Source organism: Carassius carassius, chromosome 25 (assembly GCF_963082965.1).
Source record: "Carassius carassius chromosome 25, fCarCar2.1, whole genome shotgun sequence".
In the NCBI taxonomy this organism is placed as follows: Eukaryota; Metazoa; Chordata; class Actinopteri; order Cypriniformes; family Cyprinidae; genus Carassius; species Carassius carassius.
In genome coordinates, this window is record NC_081779.1 from 14,805,050 (window position 1) to 14,824,708 (window position 19,659).

Here is a 19,659-nt window from a genome sequence, read left to right on the forward strand (position 1 = left end):
GCATATAGAACAGCCACAGATCCAGCACCCATCTACTTCCACTCACTATTACAAATATAGTTCCCCTCCAGAAGTCTGAGACTTGGTACCATTACAGAGAGGCTCAAAATCACTTTCCAGAACATTCCCATTAATTATTCCTGGCTGGTGGAATGATCCTCCCCCCATCCAGAATGCTGGATCCCTGACAATTTTCAAGCGACAGCTGAAAACTCCTCTCGAAACTACTATAAAAAACAACAACAACAACAACACTTTCTCGTTTATTGATTCCATCTCTTTCTAGCTTGTACTTATTTGAACAATGTCTAAAACTTGGTATAACATACAAGCTCTTTCTGTGTCTTTTTGCCTATTTAAGAAGAATCACAATATGTATCAGTAGTAGTAATTATTCTACTGCTTCTGTCATGATGATTTATGACTTTGACCTTTGACCTTTTGACAGGTTGAACTTCTGGTGACCTTATGATGGATGGGTTGAACTTCCGGAATGAGTTCAGGGGCTAACCTATGACCGTTTCCCACGCATCGATCATGTGGTTTTGACAGAAAGTTTTACCCTATTGACCTAGTTAGTACTAAATTATAGTTTTTGACAGCTAGTTTAAACGGTAAAGGAAACACTCCCCACGCATCGATCATGTGGTTTTGACAGAAAGTTTTACCCTATTGCCCTAGTTAGTTCTAAATCATGGTTTTAGGAAACCCTCCCCTACGCTGTTTGAAGTTTGTGTCAGTTAGGTTGGTTGAAGTTTGTGCCTGTTATACGGTTATGTGTGTGTGTGTCTCCCCTCCCATTACATTCCTGAGCAGTGTATAAATGGGATCGGTGTGTTCTACGTTTGTATATAAAACATCCTATAATTTATATGATATAATTAATTATCATGCTAAGGTTGAAAAACATTTCAGTTATTTCACATTCATATGTAAAACATTATATAATTTATATAATATAATTAATTATCATGCTAAGGTTGAAAAAAAAAACATTTTAGTTATTTCACATTTATATATAAAACATTCTATAATTTATATAATATTTATATAATTTATATAATATAATTAATTATCATGCTAAAGTTGAAAAACATTCTGTTCTTTTAAAAAGGTTATAAAAAGCTTACTAAAACCAATTGTTTTAGTTTTAGATAAAAATTACATAAAACATTCTATCCTTTATATTCTATCCTTTATATAATTTATATAATATAAATTATATAATCTAAAACAATTAAACTATGGTTGTCAAAAAATTATATCCTTTAAAATTATAGAATGGAATGATTACACAATATATCTTACTAAAAAGAATAAAATAAAAATAACACATGTTTGTAAGTCTAGACGGTCTCTGACTTCAGTGATCAAGACATCAGGGACTGAAATTATAATCCTAAAAGTTTAAAAATGTTTTACATTTAATACATTATTAAAAGTTGTAATAGAGTTGTTAAATTATTAAAAGTGGTAAAACAAAAACACTGTTTTTTCTGAATGACCTCACTGTGGTGCGCGTGTCTGTGTCCGTCTATGCGCGCCCCCTCTCCGTCTGAGCTCTGACCCCCTCCTTTGCATACCAGAGTACGGTGAAATCTCACACTTACAAAAGTTGAAAACATGCCTTTAAAAGTATAATATAAATATCTTATTAATCCAATTGTTTTAGTTTTAGATGAATAAAAGTATAAATGAAATGCTTACTGAAACCAATTATTTTAGATAAACAAAATAATAAATAAAATTGTCTTACCTTATTTTAGAGAGAGTTGAAGAAGTAGCTCCTAACACATCATTGTCCATTGATGTCCACAAAAATGCAATGTATGAATGGATTCAAAATTGTTTTACACAACTGAATTCATATAGTCATTCCTGAATGTCTCTTAAAGCACAGTCTCAAAACATAGGGAGGCGCGCGGTATGTGTGTCAAAAAGTAAAACACACGTGTCTCTGTGTGTGTGTGTGTGTGTGTGCGTGTGTGTGTGTGTGTGTGTGTGTGTGTGTGTGTGTGTCTGTACGTGCCCCTTCACATGTGAGCTCTGACATATGAAACAGGACCCCACTCCACATTCCTGAGCACGGTGAAAGTGAGATTAATATACATATAACATCATATACAATAATTTAATATAATGTCTTACTAAAAAATCTACTGAAATGCTTGTAAAAAGAATAAAACTCATCTTACATGTTTAGAAACTTACAACTCTTGAACTTACATGTTCAAGAAGCTCTTAAGAGACATAAATCACAAAGTGGTTCTCTCTCACACCAGCGTCTCTGACTCAGAGGACTGTAATCAGTGATGGGATGAGACATTGTGTTAGGGCTAAAATTACTTCAAAGTAAAATCTTAAAAGGTTAAATGATATCTTTTAAAAATAAAATTTAAATAAATTATTAAAAGTCTTAATAAAAACAAATATTCTACAACGAGGGTCTGTGGAAAAATTCGACTTGAACTTAAAGTATATTTTTTTATTTATCATGGGTATGTAAAATAATTTAAAGTGTCACAAGTCATCTCACGCCTGTGAAATGTTCAATAATTTCTTAAGTTGTATCTGTGAGAAAATGACAATAACATAGGCCTATCTTCAGAGAGAGCAACCATGAGAACATTTAGAAACTGGGAATCTTCCAGAAATAAGGGTCTTCCGATCAGCGCAGAGAAAGAAGTTACTTGACAATAATGATAACTTCAGGATATCGGATGACAGATGAGCCTCTGTGCATCGTGTCAGAGCGTATGTCATGTTAGTCTGCTAACGCCTTTCCAGGGCCAAAGTTTTGTACACACTAAATTTATTTCAAATCATAATCGTAAAATTAAAAGACTGTTTAAATCTTTAAAGTTTGAATGCATACTTATCTTCTATTTATCTTTTAGAAGACTTGTGTATGATATAAATTATTTTGTTTAACGGTGACCTAAAATATAATTGTTATTAAACAATGCCTGTTCAAAACTTTAGATGGTTGAAAAACTGTACTTGGTCGTAAACTGTGCTTAAATCAGTTAATAAACAAAAAAAATAAACATTTTCAAACTGTAATTTAACCATATTTGATTAATATTATGTTGATTTAAAGTTTTTGTTATTAACTAATACTTATAACATCAGACCCAAAATAAACAGATAATGGAATCTTCACACTATACAGTTAGATATTCTCCTACTTAGTATCTTTGGATGTATCTGTGGCTGGATTTTGTCACACTCTTGTAAAGACTATGGACTAACTTTAAAACATAATTTTTATACAGGAATCACATGTGTAAGATTCAAAAGATCAATTCACTAAGAATTTGTGATACACAAATAAATACACAAAAGTTTTCAAATGATGATGGTTTTATTACTCCGCTAGATTAGTCATCTTGTTCAGATAGCAGACGACGCTGTTTCACATGTTGTACGTTGGACTGTGTGTGTGTGTGTTTTAGGTGAAGACGTTTCTTTGAGAGCCGTTTATAGAAATAAATGACGCTTAAGAATTTAAGTGATAGTTTGACTACATTGATATCAATCACACAAATACGAATCGCACAAGCTGTTTTACACTTTTACAGCAGAATCACATCCGACTATTGCACCGAGAGAGACATACTCATTAAAGATCGAGGCCTTAAAGTTCCACACTTTGGTAAAACCTGCAGATAAAAAAAAGAAAAGTCAATTCTAATTCTAATTCTTCATCATCATGAGCCATTTAAAACAAATACAGAAAAAGCCACTATAGTGATCAGTTTTAGCTTTTGACTGTTTGTCATTGACATCTTGCTTCGTTTAGTTTGCAAAAAGTGCATAGAGTGTGGTCAGATATTGCATGAAGAGAATTTATGAAAAACATGAATAAATATTGCATCAAGAGAATTAAATGACGGTCCTTCTGAGAGTGTTTAGTATGAGAGTGAATCTTTCTGCTATGTCTACGAAACATCGACGTCAAAGATAAGTATTAAACTTTAAACTCGTCTAACTATTACACTTATTTTTTTTATTACACAGTTATTTGTGTGTGTGTGTCACTAAACAACGGTTAAGCTAATGAATTACGGTTGATACGTGGTATTTTTATGTGAAAGGGGGATGATTCATTTTTTATTCTGACCCCACCAATACTTTTAGGCATCTGTCTTTTAGGCCCGATCCAGAAAACAGTTGTTGTGTCTTAATAATTGTTCTTCTTTTTATGATCTTTTTATTCGGCAGAATGCCGATATATTTTACATATCGTAAATTTCAATTGTTAGATAAATCATCTAACTATTATATGTGAAACAAGCTCAGTCGCATTAGAGTTGGATTCTTGTTTACATTGAACATCGTTATTGAACCTTTTTCAATATTATTGAAAATAATTGTTATAAAAGCGCTATTGTTCTAGGCCTCATCAAAGTTCACATAGTTTTCACCGGACCACTCTGAAACAAGACCAAATATTTGCGTGTAACATTTTGTTTGCATTTCTTCTGAAACACCCTGTTTTGAAATTGTTTAACATCACCATTCTCGATCTATTGTAGCTTGTCTATTTTCCTTACACTTTAACACTTACCGTATTGTCGGTGTGATTGTAATGTTTTGTATGCCGTTTTATTTACACTTTCCCCCGGATATCATATTTGTTATATATCTCTTTGTTCATATACGACAGTATTCACATGAATTGGCTTGATTTGTATCTTGATTTGATACGCGAGACATTTACATTATATTATTATACCGTCTTAGTTTTTAAAATAGCGCTAAAATGTATATTTTAACCATGCGGATATAGAATGCCCCACAAGGTTATCTGTTCTCTGGTTCTATGTTTTAAAAATGCCGCGAAACAAAGACAAGGACGCCTCTTTCTATAAGCGACCCTCAAAATTTGTGCATACAACAAAATTACTTTTGTCTCACTGTTTGAAGAAAAACTTAAATCAGCTGGTGCTTGATAACTATTGAAGTTATTAAACAACCCTGAATTCGGTAATGATGCGATATGGATATCATGTTTTAATTTTAGCTCAATACATTTAAATGCGGTAAAGGTCTATGAACTTTAACAATAGTCGGTAAAATGAACTTAAACATGAAATAAATTCTAACTACTTTCTAAATGTTTGTAAATCCAAAAACTGTTGTCACTGGATCGAGTGAAAATAATAAACTTTGTTTTTATGCATCAAGTTAAATCCAAAAACTGTTTGTTACTTGGATGGTGAATATCTTCACTTTATGATAGGAAAGTACGGACAGCTCCTTTGACCAAGCCTCTACATATGGGGCACTTGCTCAGAGAAGGTGCACATTCTTTGCACACAACTAGGTGACCACAGGGGATGAAGACAATGTTCACTTCTTTATCCATGCAAACTTTGCATGTGCGCTCCTCTTGAAGTCTTCTTAACTGTTCCTCCATAGGCAAGTCTGAAAGATCTTGACTTGGGGATGCAGCTTCATTTGTCTGGGCCATCAGTTCTCTCAGCAGGCAGACATCATTCTTCTTGATCCAGTTGAGGAAGACCTCTGCTGCTGCATTTCCTTTCGACAGGACTAACTCAATGAGCTGCCCTGTCTGCTGCATGACTGTAGCGCAGTTACGAATAATGTCATACTCTTTCTGTGAGATGACGCTCTCCTCTAGAAGATGGTCCATTAAGCTCTGCACACTTTTTAGGCGCTGTGACACGGCAAGATGATGTTTCTTAAGAAAAGTAAAACCATCTAATGCCATTTCTTCTGCACTTAGTAAATCAGATACCAACGCTTGAACGGTTTTGTAATTTTCTCCACTTGCGAGAATTTTGCTCTGAACGGTTTGCTTCACCAGGCCAAAATCAAATCCCATCTCTAAAGCAGACTTCACCACCGCATCTTCTGAACGGTCTTCTCCAGGACCCACAGGCGGATTAACAAATTCTTTTCAGTCGCTGTCTCCATTAGTCAATAGCTGTTCAAATAGTCTTGGAAATCTTGCTTGAATCTGATGAACAAACTCTAGGCCCTTTTCTTGCAACAGGTATTCACATCTTGGAAACCACTTGGCATGTTCTACCCATGGATCATCACCAGACTCCCAACATCTGAGTCCACCATCGCAAGAAAAGCACTTCACGTCATCATTACAACCAACATAGTAAAAACCAGCCTTAGCCAATTGGTCTGGTCGAACAGTTATTCTTGAGGGCCAGTAGACAAATGTGAGCAACCTTTCTTCACACTGTTGCATTGCCGATATATTGAAAAGGCTAGATAAAGGTACATTATCTGCTCGGTCACCTCTAACAAAGCGGCAGTTGGGGTAATGCCTCTGGTGCTCTGATACTGCACGATCTCCCGGTTCCCAGTTGCTAAGCTGGCCTCCACAACTGAAGCAAGCCACTCTGTCACCCTGACCAAGGTAGTAGAAACCACTTTTGGCAAGCTTGGCTGGACTTACTGGTGCAGGAGTCCAATTCTGAAAGGTGTCAAGGCGTTCCCGTTCCCGACGCATGTCAGGATTGTGGCAAACCCGAGGTCGCTGGTGAGACATATCTAGGTAACCCACCCGCTCCTTCTTTTGGCCTGAAACGGGTGTCGCGGGGCCGGAAAGCTGTAGCATGGCTACGTTGCGAAGCGGGGAAAAGGCACTTTTGATGAAGGCTCTGGATGAAGACATAAAAATGTGACCACAGGGCGTGTCCACTCTGGAACGGAAATGGTTGCCGCCTCAGGAATACGGTAATTAAAATGCAGAAAACAAATATTTAATCTTTTAAATCATGTAGTATTCTAAATATTATTATTATAATACTAATTTTATGAGCTCAGACATTTTTTCATTCAGAAATTTTTATTTCAACATTATACTTTCATACATTGAAGAAATTTGAGTGAAAGACATTTACAGATGGTCTAACCAGAATAGAAAATATCCGCAGGCTATCATGTCTTGCTCTACGATGTAGCTGGCAAGACTTTCAACTAATTCACCAACGTCAGTTTTTGCATTTTTTGACACCAGTGACAACAGTTTTTGGATTTACAAACATTTAGAAAGTAGTTAGGATTTATTTCATGTTTAAGTTCATTTTACCGACTATTGTTAAAGTTCATAGACCTTTACCGCAATTAAATGTATTGAGCTAAAATTAAAACGTGATATCCATATCGCATCATTACCGAATTCAGGGTTGTTTAATAACTTCAATAGTTATCAAGCACCAGCTGATTTAAGTTTTTCTTCAAACAGTGAGACAAAAGTAATTTTGTTGTATGCACAAATTTTGAGGGTCGCTTATAGAAAGAGGCGTCCTTGTCTTTGTTTCGCGGCATTTTTAAAACATAGAACCAGAGAACAGAGAACCTTGTGGGGCATTCTATATCCGCATGGTTAAAATATACATTTTAGCGCTATTTTAAAAACTAAGACGGTATAATAATATAATGTAAATGTCTCGCGTATCAAATCAAGATACAAATCAAGCCAATTCATGTGAATACTGTCGTATATGAACAAAGAGATATATAACAAATATGATATCCAGGGGAAAGTGTAAATAAAACGGCATACAAAACATTACAATCACACCCGACAATACGGTAAGTGTTAAAGTGTAAGGAAAATAGACAAGCTATAATAGATCGAGAATGGTGATGTTAAACAATTTCAAAACGGGGTGTTTCAGAAGAAATGCAAACAAAATGTTACACGCAAATATTTGGTCTTGTTTCAGAGTGGTCCGGTGAAAACTATGTGAACTTTGATGAGGCCTAGAACAATAGCGCTTTTATAACAATTATTTTCAATAATATTGAAAAAGGTTCAATAACGATGTTCAATGTAAACAAGAATCCAACTCTAATGCGACTGAGCTTGTTTCACATATAATAGTTAGATGATTTATCTAACAATTGAAATTTACGATATGTAAAATATATCGGCATTCTGCCGAATAAAAAGATCATAAAAAGAAGAACAATTATTAAGACACAACAACTGTTTTCTGGATCGGGCCTAAAAGACAGATGCCTAAAAGTATTGGTGGGGTCAGAATAAAAAATGAATCATCCCCCTTTCACATAAAAATACCACGTATCAACCGTAATTCATTAGCTTAACCGTTGTTTAGTGACACACACACACAAATAACTGTGTAATAAAAAAAATAAGTGTAATAGTTAGACGAGTTTAAAGTTTAATACTTATCTTTGACGTCGATGTTTCGTAGACATAGCAGAAAGATTCACTCTCATACTAAACACTCTCAGAAGGACCGTCATTTAATTCTCTTGATGCAATATTTATTCATGTTTTTCATAAATTCTCTTCATGCAATATCTGACCACACTCTATGCACTTTTTGCAAACTAAACGAAGCAAGATGTCAATGACAAACAGTCAAAAGCTAAAACTGATCACTATAGTGGCTTTTTCTGTATTTGTTTTAAATGGCTCATGATGATGAAGAATTAGAATTAGAATTGACTTTTCTTTTTTTATCTGCAGGTTTTACCAAAGTGTGGAACTTTAAGGCCTCGATCTTTAATGAGTATGTCTCTCTCGGTGCAATAGTCGGATGTGATTCTGCTGTAAAAGTGTAAAACAGCTTGTGCGATTCGTATTTGTGTGATTGATATCAATGTAGTCAAACTATCACTTAAATTCTTAAGCGTCATTTATTTCTATAAACGGCTCTCAAAGAAACGTCTTCACCTAAAACACACACACACACAGTCCAACGTACAACATGTGAAACAGCGTCGTCTGCTATCTGAACAAGATGACTAATCTAGCGGAGTAATAAAACCATCATCATTTGAAAACTTTTGTGTATTTATTTGTGTATCACAAATTCTTAGTGAATTGATCTTTTGAATCTTACACATGTGATTCCTGTATAAAAATTATGTTTTAAAGTTAGTCCATAGTCTTTACAAGAGTGTGACAAAATCCAGCCACAGATACATCCAAAGATACTAAGTAGGAGAATATCTAACTGTATAGTGTGAAGATTCCATTATCTGTTTATTTTGGGTCTGATGTTATAAGTATTAGTTAATAACAAAAACTTTAAATCAACATAATATTAATCAAATATGGTTAAATTACAGTTTGAAAATGTTTATTTTTTTTGTTTATTAACTAATTTAAGTACAGTTTACGACCAAGTACAGTTTTTCAACCATCTAAAGTTTTGAACAGGCATTGTTTAATAACAATTATATTTTAGGTCACCGTTAAACAAAATAATTTATATCATACACAAGTCTTCTAAAAGATAAATAGAAGATAAGTATGCATTCAAACTTTAAAGATTTAAACAGTCTTTTAATTTTACGATTATGATTTGAAATAAATTTAGTGTGTACAAAACTTTGGCCCTGGAAAGGCGTTAGCAGACTAACATGACATACGCTCTGACACGATGCACAGAGGCTCATCTGTCATCCGATATCCTGAAGTTATCATTATTGTCAAGTAACTTCTTTCTCTGCGCTGATCGGAAGACCCTTATTTCTGGAAGATTCCCAGTTTCTAAATGTTCTCATGGTTGCTCTCTCTGAAGATAGGCCTATGTTATTGTCATTTTCTCACAGATACAACTTAAGAAATTATTGAACATTTCACAGGCGTGAGATGACTTGTGACACTTTAAATTATTTTACATACCCATGATAAATAAAAAAATATACTTTAAGTTCAAGTCGAATTTTTCCACAGACCCTCATTGTAGAATATTTGTTTTTATTAAGACTTTTAATAATTTATTTAAATTTTATTTTTAAAAGATATCATTTAACCTTTTAAGATTTTACTTTGAAGTAATTTTAGCCCTAACACAATGTCTCATCCCATCACTGATTACAGTCCTCTGAGTCAGAGACGCTGGTGTGAGAGAGAACCACTTTGTGATTTATGTCTCTTAAGAGCTTCTTGAACATGTAAGTTCAAGAGTTGTAAGTTTCTAAACATGTAAGATGAGTTTTATTCTTTTTACAAGCATTTCAGTAGATTTTTTAGTAAGACATTATATTAAATTATTGTATATGATGTTATATGTATATTAATCTCACTTTCACCGTGCTCAGGAATGTGGAGTGGGGTCCTGTTTCATATGTCAGAGCTCACATGTGAAGGGGCGCGTACAGACACACACACACACACACACAGAGAGACACGTGTGTTTTACTTTTTGACACACATACCGCGCGCCTCCCTATGTTTTGAGACGGTGCTTTAAGAGACATTCAGGAATGACTATATGAATTCAGTTGTGTAAAACAATTTTGAATCCATTCATACATTGCATTTTTGTGGACATCAATGGACAATGATGTGTTAGGAGCTACTTCTTCAACTCTCTCTAAAATAAGGTAAGACAATTTTATTTATTATTTTGTTTATCTAAAATAATTGGTTTCAGTAAGCATTTCATTTATACTTTTATTCATCTAAAACTAAAACAATTGGATTAATAAGATATTTATATTATACTTTTAAAGGCATGTTTTCAACTTTTGTAAGTGTGAGATTTCACCGTACTCTGGTATGCAAAGGAGGGGGTCAGAGCTCAGACGGAGAGGGGGCGCGCATAGACGGACACAGACACGCGCACCACAGTGAGGTCATTCAGAAAAAACAGTGTTTTTGTTTTACCACTTTTAATAATTTAACAACTCTATTACAACTTTTAATAATGTATTAAATGTAAAACATTTTTAAACTTTTAGGATTATAATTTCAGTCCCTGATGTCTTGATCACTGAAGTCAGAGACCGTCTAGACTTACAAACATGTGTTATTTTTATTTTATTCTTTTTAGTAAGATATATTGTGTAATCATTCCATTATATAATTTTAAAAGATATAATTTTTTGACAACCAGTTTAATTGTTTTAGATTATATAATTTATATTATATAAATTATATAAAGGATAGAATATAAAGGATAGAATGTTTTATGTAATTTTTATCTAAAACTAAAACAATTGGTTTTAGTAAGCTTTTTTTAACCTTTTTAAAAGAACAGAATGTTTTTCAACTTTAGCATGATAATTAATTATATTATATAAATTATATAAATATTATATAAATTATAGAATGTTTTATATATAAATGTGAAATAACTAAAATTTTTTTTTTTCAACCTTAGCATGATAATTAATTATATTATATAAATTATATAATGTTTTATATATGAATGTGAAATAACTGAAATGTTTTTCAACCTTAGCATGATAATTAATTATATCATATAAATTATAGGATGTTTTATATACAAACGTAGAACACACCGATCCCATTTATACACTGCTCAGGATTGTAATGGGAGGGGAGACACACACACAGACACACACACACATAACCGTATAACAGGCACAAACTTCAAACAACCTAACTGACACAAACTTCAAACAGCGTAGGGGAGGGTTTCCTAAAACCATGATTTAGAACTAACTAGGGCAATAGGGTAAAACTTTCTGTCAAAACCACATGATCGATGCGTGGGGAGTGTTTCCTTTACCGTTTAAACTAGCTGTCAAAAACTATAATTTAGTACTAACTAGGTCAATAGGGTAAAACTTTCTGTCAAAACCACATGATCGATGCGTGGGAAACGGTCATAGGTTAGCCCCTGAACTCATTCCGGAAGTTCAACCCATCCATCATAAGGTCACCGGAAGTTCAACCTGTCAAAAGGTCTAAGATCAAAGTCATAAATCATCATGACAGAAGCAGTAGAATATATACTACTTGTATCCCCCAATTGTAAGTCACTTTAAATAAAAGTGTCTGCAAAATGACTAAATGTAAATGTAGAAGATTTTGGCAACTGCCTCCCAGGTGCAAGGGTAGAAATCACAAGTAACTATATAAAAATGTATTGTATTTTTAAAGGACAAGCTCTCAAATTGTTCTTTCATTTATTTGGCAGAGCGTACTGTCATTTGAGCAACATGCATTCCAGAAAATACATGGACATTGAAAAGAATCACTTGATTTTTTTTTTATGAATAAGAAAAAAAAAGATAGTTAAACAATATTTGTGGGTGAAACTGAAATAAATATCTAAAATAATGTTCAACGTAAGACCATGATTGTCTTATTAAATTCTTCTGCGTGGCTTTTTTGTAAGGGTCTTTACTTGTACAGGTTTGACCTCTGGAACAGATGCAACCTACAAAAAGAAAAGTAAAGAAACAAAATTGACAAATCACAATATACCATAATGAAATATATGTATATTATTATTAAATGTTTTATCTTTCAGTTTGAGTTAATTACATGAAATTATACTAATTTAAAATGAGAATTGTTGCCTTAACAACTAGGTCAAATTGAATACACACACACACATATTATATTTTATTTTATTTTTTCATTTTCAGTTTCCATTAACCATAATATCTCTGGTACACAATGTACGCAAGTTACATAATATTTACAGTTACAGAATGAAATAGACAAACTAACCTTGCTCATTGTTTGACGGATCAAACTGGCGGTTACATTTAGCGACTGATCCTCCATATCCACCTTGGGCAGCTCTGGTAATTTTGGACCAATCAGAGTCTCCGTTTCAGATGCTTCATTTAAAAAGAGCGCTTGTCCCTCCACCTTTCTTTTTCTACTCTCTAAATGTGTAGTCCTCGGCATAAATCTAACAGAAGGTGAAAGGTTCTTCTGAACATGACTCAAATCTCTCTCTTTAACACATGAAGATGAGGAGGATGCACTCTGCTTTGATGTTTCTGGGACAGGAGGGATGGAATTATGTAGAGAGCCCATCTTATCCTCTGTGGGTAATGTTGTATTGGTGGTCCACTGCAACTGTAATGGCTGTGCAAAACCATGAATTCTATAAGAAACATCCTCCACTGGGAGTGAAGGAAACACAGGAAAGCCCATGTCATCATGGTTTACAATCTCCATTCTGGCCTTTTCAGAGTCTTTCTGGATCTCAGGTTCTGCAGCTGCTCGTGTGTCACTGCTTGATGACTCTCTGCTTTCTTCTAGTTTCTGATTGTGATGTTTTGCTACAAAAAAAGTGATGTAGATTTTCTACAGATGTAACTTATTAGGAGACAATTCATATGATTTAAAATACCTGTATTTTGACTTGCTCTGTTAACATATCTTCTCCTGTCCTGTAACTTTTGCCTTGTCTCTTCCACAGTTTCATACTCTGGGGCATAGCAGACATGTAACTGACCCCCAAAGAAGCTCTTTTCATCAGTGTGCCGTTTAGCTACCCTGAAAAATTCCACATTGTAATGTCACTCCATGAAAAAGTCTTTTGAACCTCTCATTAATTAAAGTAAAAAAAATGAAAAAAGTGACAGTAAAGATATTTACAATATTACGAAAAATAAAAAAATACATTTCTACTTTTTTATTCATTATGTGTCAGTTTTCACACACAAATGTATGCAGAACAAGTGTTTACAATATTGATAGAAATAAGAAATATTACTTGAGCAGCTAATCAGCAAAATGCAATCATGTGACACTGATGACTGGAGTAATGACTTCTGAAAATTCACCTTAGCTATCAAAGGAATAAGTTATATTTTAAAATATATTAAAACATAGTTTTATTTTAAATTGTAATAATACCACATTATTAATGGTTTTGTGTCTTTTTTTTGATGAAATTAATGCAGGTGAGCATAAGAGGTTTCTTTCGTTAAAACTAAAATAAAAATAACAATAATAAGTGCGGCTCAAGCTCACTTTAAACATGTTCACCTTGCACTCGTCAGCTTCTGGAACTGAAATAAGTAGACTTCAGTGAACTGCTCTGCTGGGTATTCATCCAGCGCTCTGTACTCCTCGATCACTCCATACAGAGCAAAGAGCTGCACCAGCTCGGCCATCACTCCGATAGCGGAAACCCCTTGAACTATCAGGAACCGAGACTCCAAGTTGATGGTATACACCTGAAATCAGTGATTCAGTCAAACAGATTTACTTTGGCTGTGGTTCAAAACCTAGAGAGGGGACTTAGTAATTTATACAACATCTTTGCAGAGAAGGCGCACACTGATTAGTACAACGTTATGCTTAAATCACATAATCACATACACTAAAACATTTTATAAAATAAGCCCACCTTGACAGCTTTGAGGCGTCTTCCCTCTCTGTATTTTGGGCGTGTTTCGGCAACATTTTGTTGCTCATGGTGTTTATACACTTTTTGGGTGTCCCACACCGAAGGATTAAAGACCGAAAGGTCCATTTGTGTGGTGAAGCCAGCGACCAAAGAACACAATTCATAGGTTTTCAAAATACAAGTCTCATTTTTTTTTAAACGACCACATTAATTGTTATCGTGGTGATTGGCAATTGCAAAATAAATTTAACATTTTAATTCCTAATTGAACAAGATATGCATCAATTTAATGGCATTTTATTGAACATTTAATAAAAAAAATCATTAAAATGTAATTTAAAATAATTAAACCTTGTATTAAATGAACTCATTCAGTCACTCAGGGGTTGTCAGGTGTGTTTCGATTTCGAACCATTCAAATTTTTACTTCACCGGAAAGATATGAAACTTAGACTTTTGTCACACATCATGCTATGTAAACCACTGGGCCCGTATTCATAAAGAATCTTAATGCAAAAAGCAGCTCCTAGTGACAAAATTCTAAGATAATTCTTAGAAATGTGGGCGTTTACTCTTAAAATTAAAGAAAAATCCTAGTAAAGAAAAAAGTAATTCAGAAAGCATCTTAACCCTTGTGGATTGTTCAAATTCACTACCCTTACGGTATGTTCGGGATGAAAACATCTGTGGTAAAATGTGGCTGTAAATGTGGCTGGATTTTTTTTTTTTTTTACTTTTTATCACAGTCTTGGGCATGTCAAAGATTAGTAGCAACATTGGCTTTGATGCATTTTTAGTTTTTGTGCAGCATTAGATTTAAATTTTTTCTCCCTATTTTGTTGTTGGTGGCTGTTTTTGCCCCATTGACTTCCATTATAACGACATTTTTTGATTGGAAAGCCATGACACCATATAATCATGCATTCTTGATTGTTTGTGGTTTTCCCTTTTGGGAAGAGGTAAAATTTGTTATTTTTACAGTTGATCACTAGGTGGGACCATTAACCCTTTAGATAGGCCTGTGCAAAAAAAGGCTTAGTTTCTGGCTTGTATATGGAGTTATATGGAGTATAACAGCAAATTATAGTGTTTGTGTTTGTGTGAGATTCTTGATTGTTGGTGGTTTTCCCTGTTGGGAAGAGGTAACATTTGTTATTTTTACAGTTGATCACTAGGCTACGTTCACACTGCAAGGCTTAATGCTCAATTCCGATTTTTTGAAAAAATTCGATTTTTTTGCAAGGCCGTTCACATTTCCAATTAAATGCGACATTTTGTGATCTCCTGTGTGAACGTGAAATGACCCAGAAGTGACCCGCATGCGCAGAAGAGTACTCAACGTTCAACGACGTCACTCGTTTGTTTGCGGAAGTAGCTAACGTTAAACATGGATGTCAACAACAGTGTAGTCAACAGCGGAGCTCTGCAATATTAAAGTTATTTTCCCAACGGAGCCAGCACAATTACAATCTTCTCGTTTTAAGAAGAAAATTAAAAAGAAGGAGGAGAGCAAGGTTTTTGGCCATGGCGTTTTGTGGAGCAGTGTTAGCAACGTCGGTACAGAGAAACGTGTGGGTGCGGAGTCGCAGCCAGAAGTGGTGGGATACTGATGTGAGTGGCTTCACTAATACAGAATTAATCAGTTTATCTTCTCGTTCCCGCCTACTTCAACGCAGAATTATGACGTTTGTAGCGTATCAATGACATACGGGTCGGATACATGTGGCCTGGCCGTTCAGACGGAGGTCGCATTTCAAAAGATCGGATACGTATTGGATTCAGGACCACATACCCAAGTGGCCTGGGTCACATTTGAAAAGATCTGATCTGTGTCGTTCAGACTGTCATGAAAAGATCAGATACAGGTCGCATAGGGGCAAAAAAAATCGGAATTGGGTCATTTCAGCCTGCAGTGTGAACGTAGCCTAGGTGGGACCATTAACCCTTTAGATAGGCCTGTGCAAAAAAAGCTTAGTTTCTGACTTGTATATGAAGCTATATGGAGTATAACAGCATATTATATTGTGTGTGTGTGTATGTGTGTGTGTGTGAGAAAGAGAGGGAGTGTATGAGAGATACCTTTGCGCACTTACCTTGATGTATTTCAGAAAATCAAAATGTACACATCAGCTCTCAGAACTACATGGAGTAAACAAAAGTGTATTTATGCACCTGCTGCCTTTTAATGGTGGTGAAAGTATTCGGTTGTTAAGTGATGACATAAGAAGCGCTGTTTCCGGGTCCAGGCCTCAACTCGCTTCACTTGAGAATATGACCTCAGCAACTGTTTATGAGCACTGTTTATTCATATTGATAATTTAAGCTAAACGGTTTCAAACTTACGATATACACTACAGTCTCCGTGCTCACAGCGTCCCAAAGACAAATAATTTTTATATATTTTTTTTATATTTATATTTTCATTGTCTGGGTATCTGGGACTTCGGTATGGAGTTAAAGGTTAAGATTATAACTTTTTCGCTAGTATTCTATCACATTGTGAGTTTATATTAGCACCTTTTGTTGTTTTCTCGTGGTAACTGATAGAGCGTTTGGACACGCAAGCACTGCTACGTGACGTCAGACTTAACAAGCGAATAGACTAAACAAAAGCAAAGTACTTCGATTTAAACACTTGCATGCCATCGTGCTGGTCATTTAATGGTGAGAAGAGCAGCAAGCAACACGAGAAAGGGCTTGACTTGTACCAAAGTTTTAGAAATGATTATGTAGCTTGACCCCTCCAGCGAGCTGCAGCTTATTTGAAGTTGGTATTGCATTTTGGTTCATAATACATTATGTTCGTAAATTTGATGCAAAGTAGATTTTTTTACAGGATTTTAAGGTTTTAAACTGGCTTTACCATCAATAAAAGAAGAGCATTTCACATATAGGCCATCTGTACTTTTCACCATCAAAAGGCAGCAGGTGCATAAACACACTTCTTTTTTTATTGTTTACTCCATGTAGTTCTGAGAGCATGAGGTGCATATTTGGATTTTTACAGATACTGTACATCAAGGTAAGTGCACAAAGGTCTCTCTCCTACCCTCTCTTTCTCTCTCTCTCTCTCTCTCTCTCTCTCTCACACACACACGCACACACACTATAATTTGCTATTATACTCCATATAACTCCATATACAAGCCAGAAACTAAGCCTTTTTTTGCACAGGCCTATCTAAAGGATTAATGGTCCCACCTAGTGATCAACTGTAAAAATAAAAATTTTTACCTCTTCCCAAAAGGGAAAACCACAAACAATCAAGAATGCATGATTATATGGTGTCATGGCTTTACAATCAAAAAATGTCGTTATAATGGAAGTCAATGGGGCAAAAACAGCCACCAACAACAAATGAGGGAGAAAAAATTAAAATCTAATGCTGCACAAAAACTTACAATGCATCAAAGCCAATCTTGTTACTAATCTTTGACATGCCCAAGACGGTGATAAAAGGTAAAAAAATATCCAGTCCACAATCACTTTTTATATTGAAAATATGTAATTTTGTGTGTTTTTTCCCAAATCAGTGACATCATTTATGAACTTGGTAATTAAAGAGTTAAAATCTTGGAATTTTTTTAAACATTTAGTAGTTTTGATCAGGACTGAGGTTGATTAAAAGACTTATGCAAAAAAAAATTTGAAAAAAAATATTTATCTGATACAGTTTTACAGCAGTTTAATTTAGTGGATGTTTTCATCCACGAACATACCGAAAGGGTAGTGAATTTGCCCACAGTGTACCGATGAGGTTTTGAAAAATTTCAAAGCATTTTCCCAAAATATGGGTCAAAATAAGATGTCACCAAAAATCTTTCCATTAGCTCAAACACAGAGAAAGTTGTGGCCAAAATAAGACTCAACTTTACCCCCTAGTGGACGAAAACGTCTCAACAACGCATAAGGGTTAACCCTTAAAAGAGGTCTTAAGGTCAAACTTGTTAGGAGCACAGATGAGGACTTTTAAGAGGCTTAAGAGTTTCTTTAGCAGGGGAGAAAATGGCAGAAAGACGAAGAGGCAAAAGAAATGTGTTGCAGACAATGGATGACAGTGAGTTAATAAGACGCTATAGATTAGATCGTGCAGGGATCATGTTTGTGACTGATCTTATTAGAGACGTGCTAACATCTCCGACACAGCGCAGAAATGCCATAGCGCCAGAAATTAAAGTAATCACTAGATTACAATATTTGGCAGCTGGGAAAATGCAACAATGCAATAGTGATGATTTGGGTCTGTCACAACCTTCTGTAAGCAGAGTGATCACACAAACAATTACAGCACTTTCAGATCATCTTATTGTGTCGCAGTTCATTTAGTTTCCACTGGACATTCCCACCTTGCAGGCTCAAAAAACTGCATTTATGAATATAGCAGCCTTAGAGGTGCGCACAAGCAGGGGGAATGAACCGTTAATAGTTTGTGCTATACGTTCCCATGTCTGCTTCTTGTCCCTTGCTGTGACACCCGGCCCAAATTTTCCTTTAAGAATGGCCTTGTGTTCATCCACTAACTGGGCTAACAGTAAGCACTGTTCCTCTGTCCAGTTTGGCTTTCTCACCCTTCTTGTTTTTGATTCCATGTTTGATACATTAAAACCAACATTAAAACTGGCACTTAAATAGGACAGCAATCACTGTAATTGGAAAGAGTGGAACAATTTTTATCATTCTAAGCCAATCAAATACCTTTATAGGAAATTAATAGCATGGTAAAAAAAAAGGATTTATATACACACATATAATGTGTGTGTGTGTGTGTATGTGTGTGTGTGTGAGAGAGAACGGTCAAATAGGAAAAATTACGCATGTAAATTCAAAGTGAGAATTAGAATCACTCTTTTTTTTCTTCTTCTTGGACAACCAACCAATCACAGTCTTCAAAAGATTGTGTCATACATAGCAACAGGGTCAACCCCGCCTCCTCACCAAGATGAAAGTTTTTGTCTTTTCCTTACTCAGAGTTGCTCTCAGATTGGTCCCGAATCGCTCTTAAGCTAAGACTCCTACGTAAAAGTTTTTAAGCTAAATTAAGAGTTTTCTGAGAGGATTCTTAGAATCTTTATGAATACGGGCCCTGATCTATAATAGAGAGGCATAAACGCACATGCATATCGTCTACAGGTGCTGGTCATATAATTAGAATATCATCAAAAAGTTGATTTATTTTACTAATTCCATTCAAAAAGTGAAACTTGTATATTATATTCATTCATTACACACAGACTGATACATTTCAAATGTTTATTTCTTTTAATTTTGATGATTATAACTGACAACTAAGGAAAATCCCAAATTCACTATCTCAGAAAATTAGAATATTGTGAAAAGGTTCAATATTGAAGACACTTAGTGCCACACCCTAATCAGCTAATTAACTCAAAACACCTGCAAAGCCTTTAAATGGTCTCTCAGTCTAGTTCTGTAGGCCACACAATCATGGGGAAGACAGCTGACTTGACAGTTGTCCAAAAGATGATCATTGACACCTTGCACAAGGAGGGCAAAATGTCATTGCAAAAGAGGCTGGCTGTTCACAGAGCTCTGTGTCCAA

General features: G+C 34.9%; 1 protein-coding gene and 1 pseudogene across 3 annotated transcripts; both read right to left on the minus strand.

The window, feature by feature from the left end:
* Nucleotides 1-5,236: 5,236 nt before the first annotated feature.
* On the minus strand, nt 5,237-6,661 carry LOC132104880 (baculoviral IAP repeat-containing protein 2-like; annotated as a pseudogene).
* A 5,237-nt stretch (nt 6,662-11,898) lies between these two features.
* Nucleotides 11,899-14,248, minus strand: LOC132104291 (RNA-binding protein 48-like). Of its 3 annotated transcripts, none has more exons than XM_059509654.1 (5): nt 14,100-14,248; nt 13,736-13,926; nt 13,095-13,194; nt 12,461-13,006; nt 11,899-12,164 (listed from the first exon to the last, which is right to left on the minus strand). In XM_059509654.1, the coding sequence occupies exons 1-5, from the start codon at nt 14,223-14,225 to the stop codon at nt 12,093-12,095; spliced, it is 1,035 nt and encodes a 344-aa protein (XP_059365637.1). In that variant the 5' UTR covers nt 14,226-14,248; the 3' UTR covers nt 11,899-12,092. The 3 variants fall into 3 exon arrangements, with proteins under 3 accessions (XP_059365637.1, XP_059365636.1, XP_059365635.1); XM_059509653.1 differs by having other exon boundaries at nt 13,095-13,212; XM_059509652.1 differs by having other exon boundaries at nt 12,461-13,023; nt 13,095-13,240.
* Between the last annotated feature and the right edge of the window lie 5,411 nt (nt 14,249-19,659).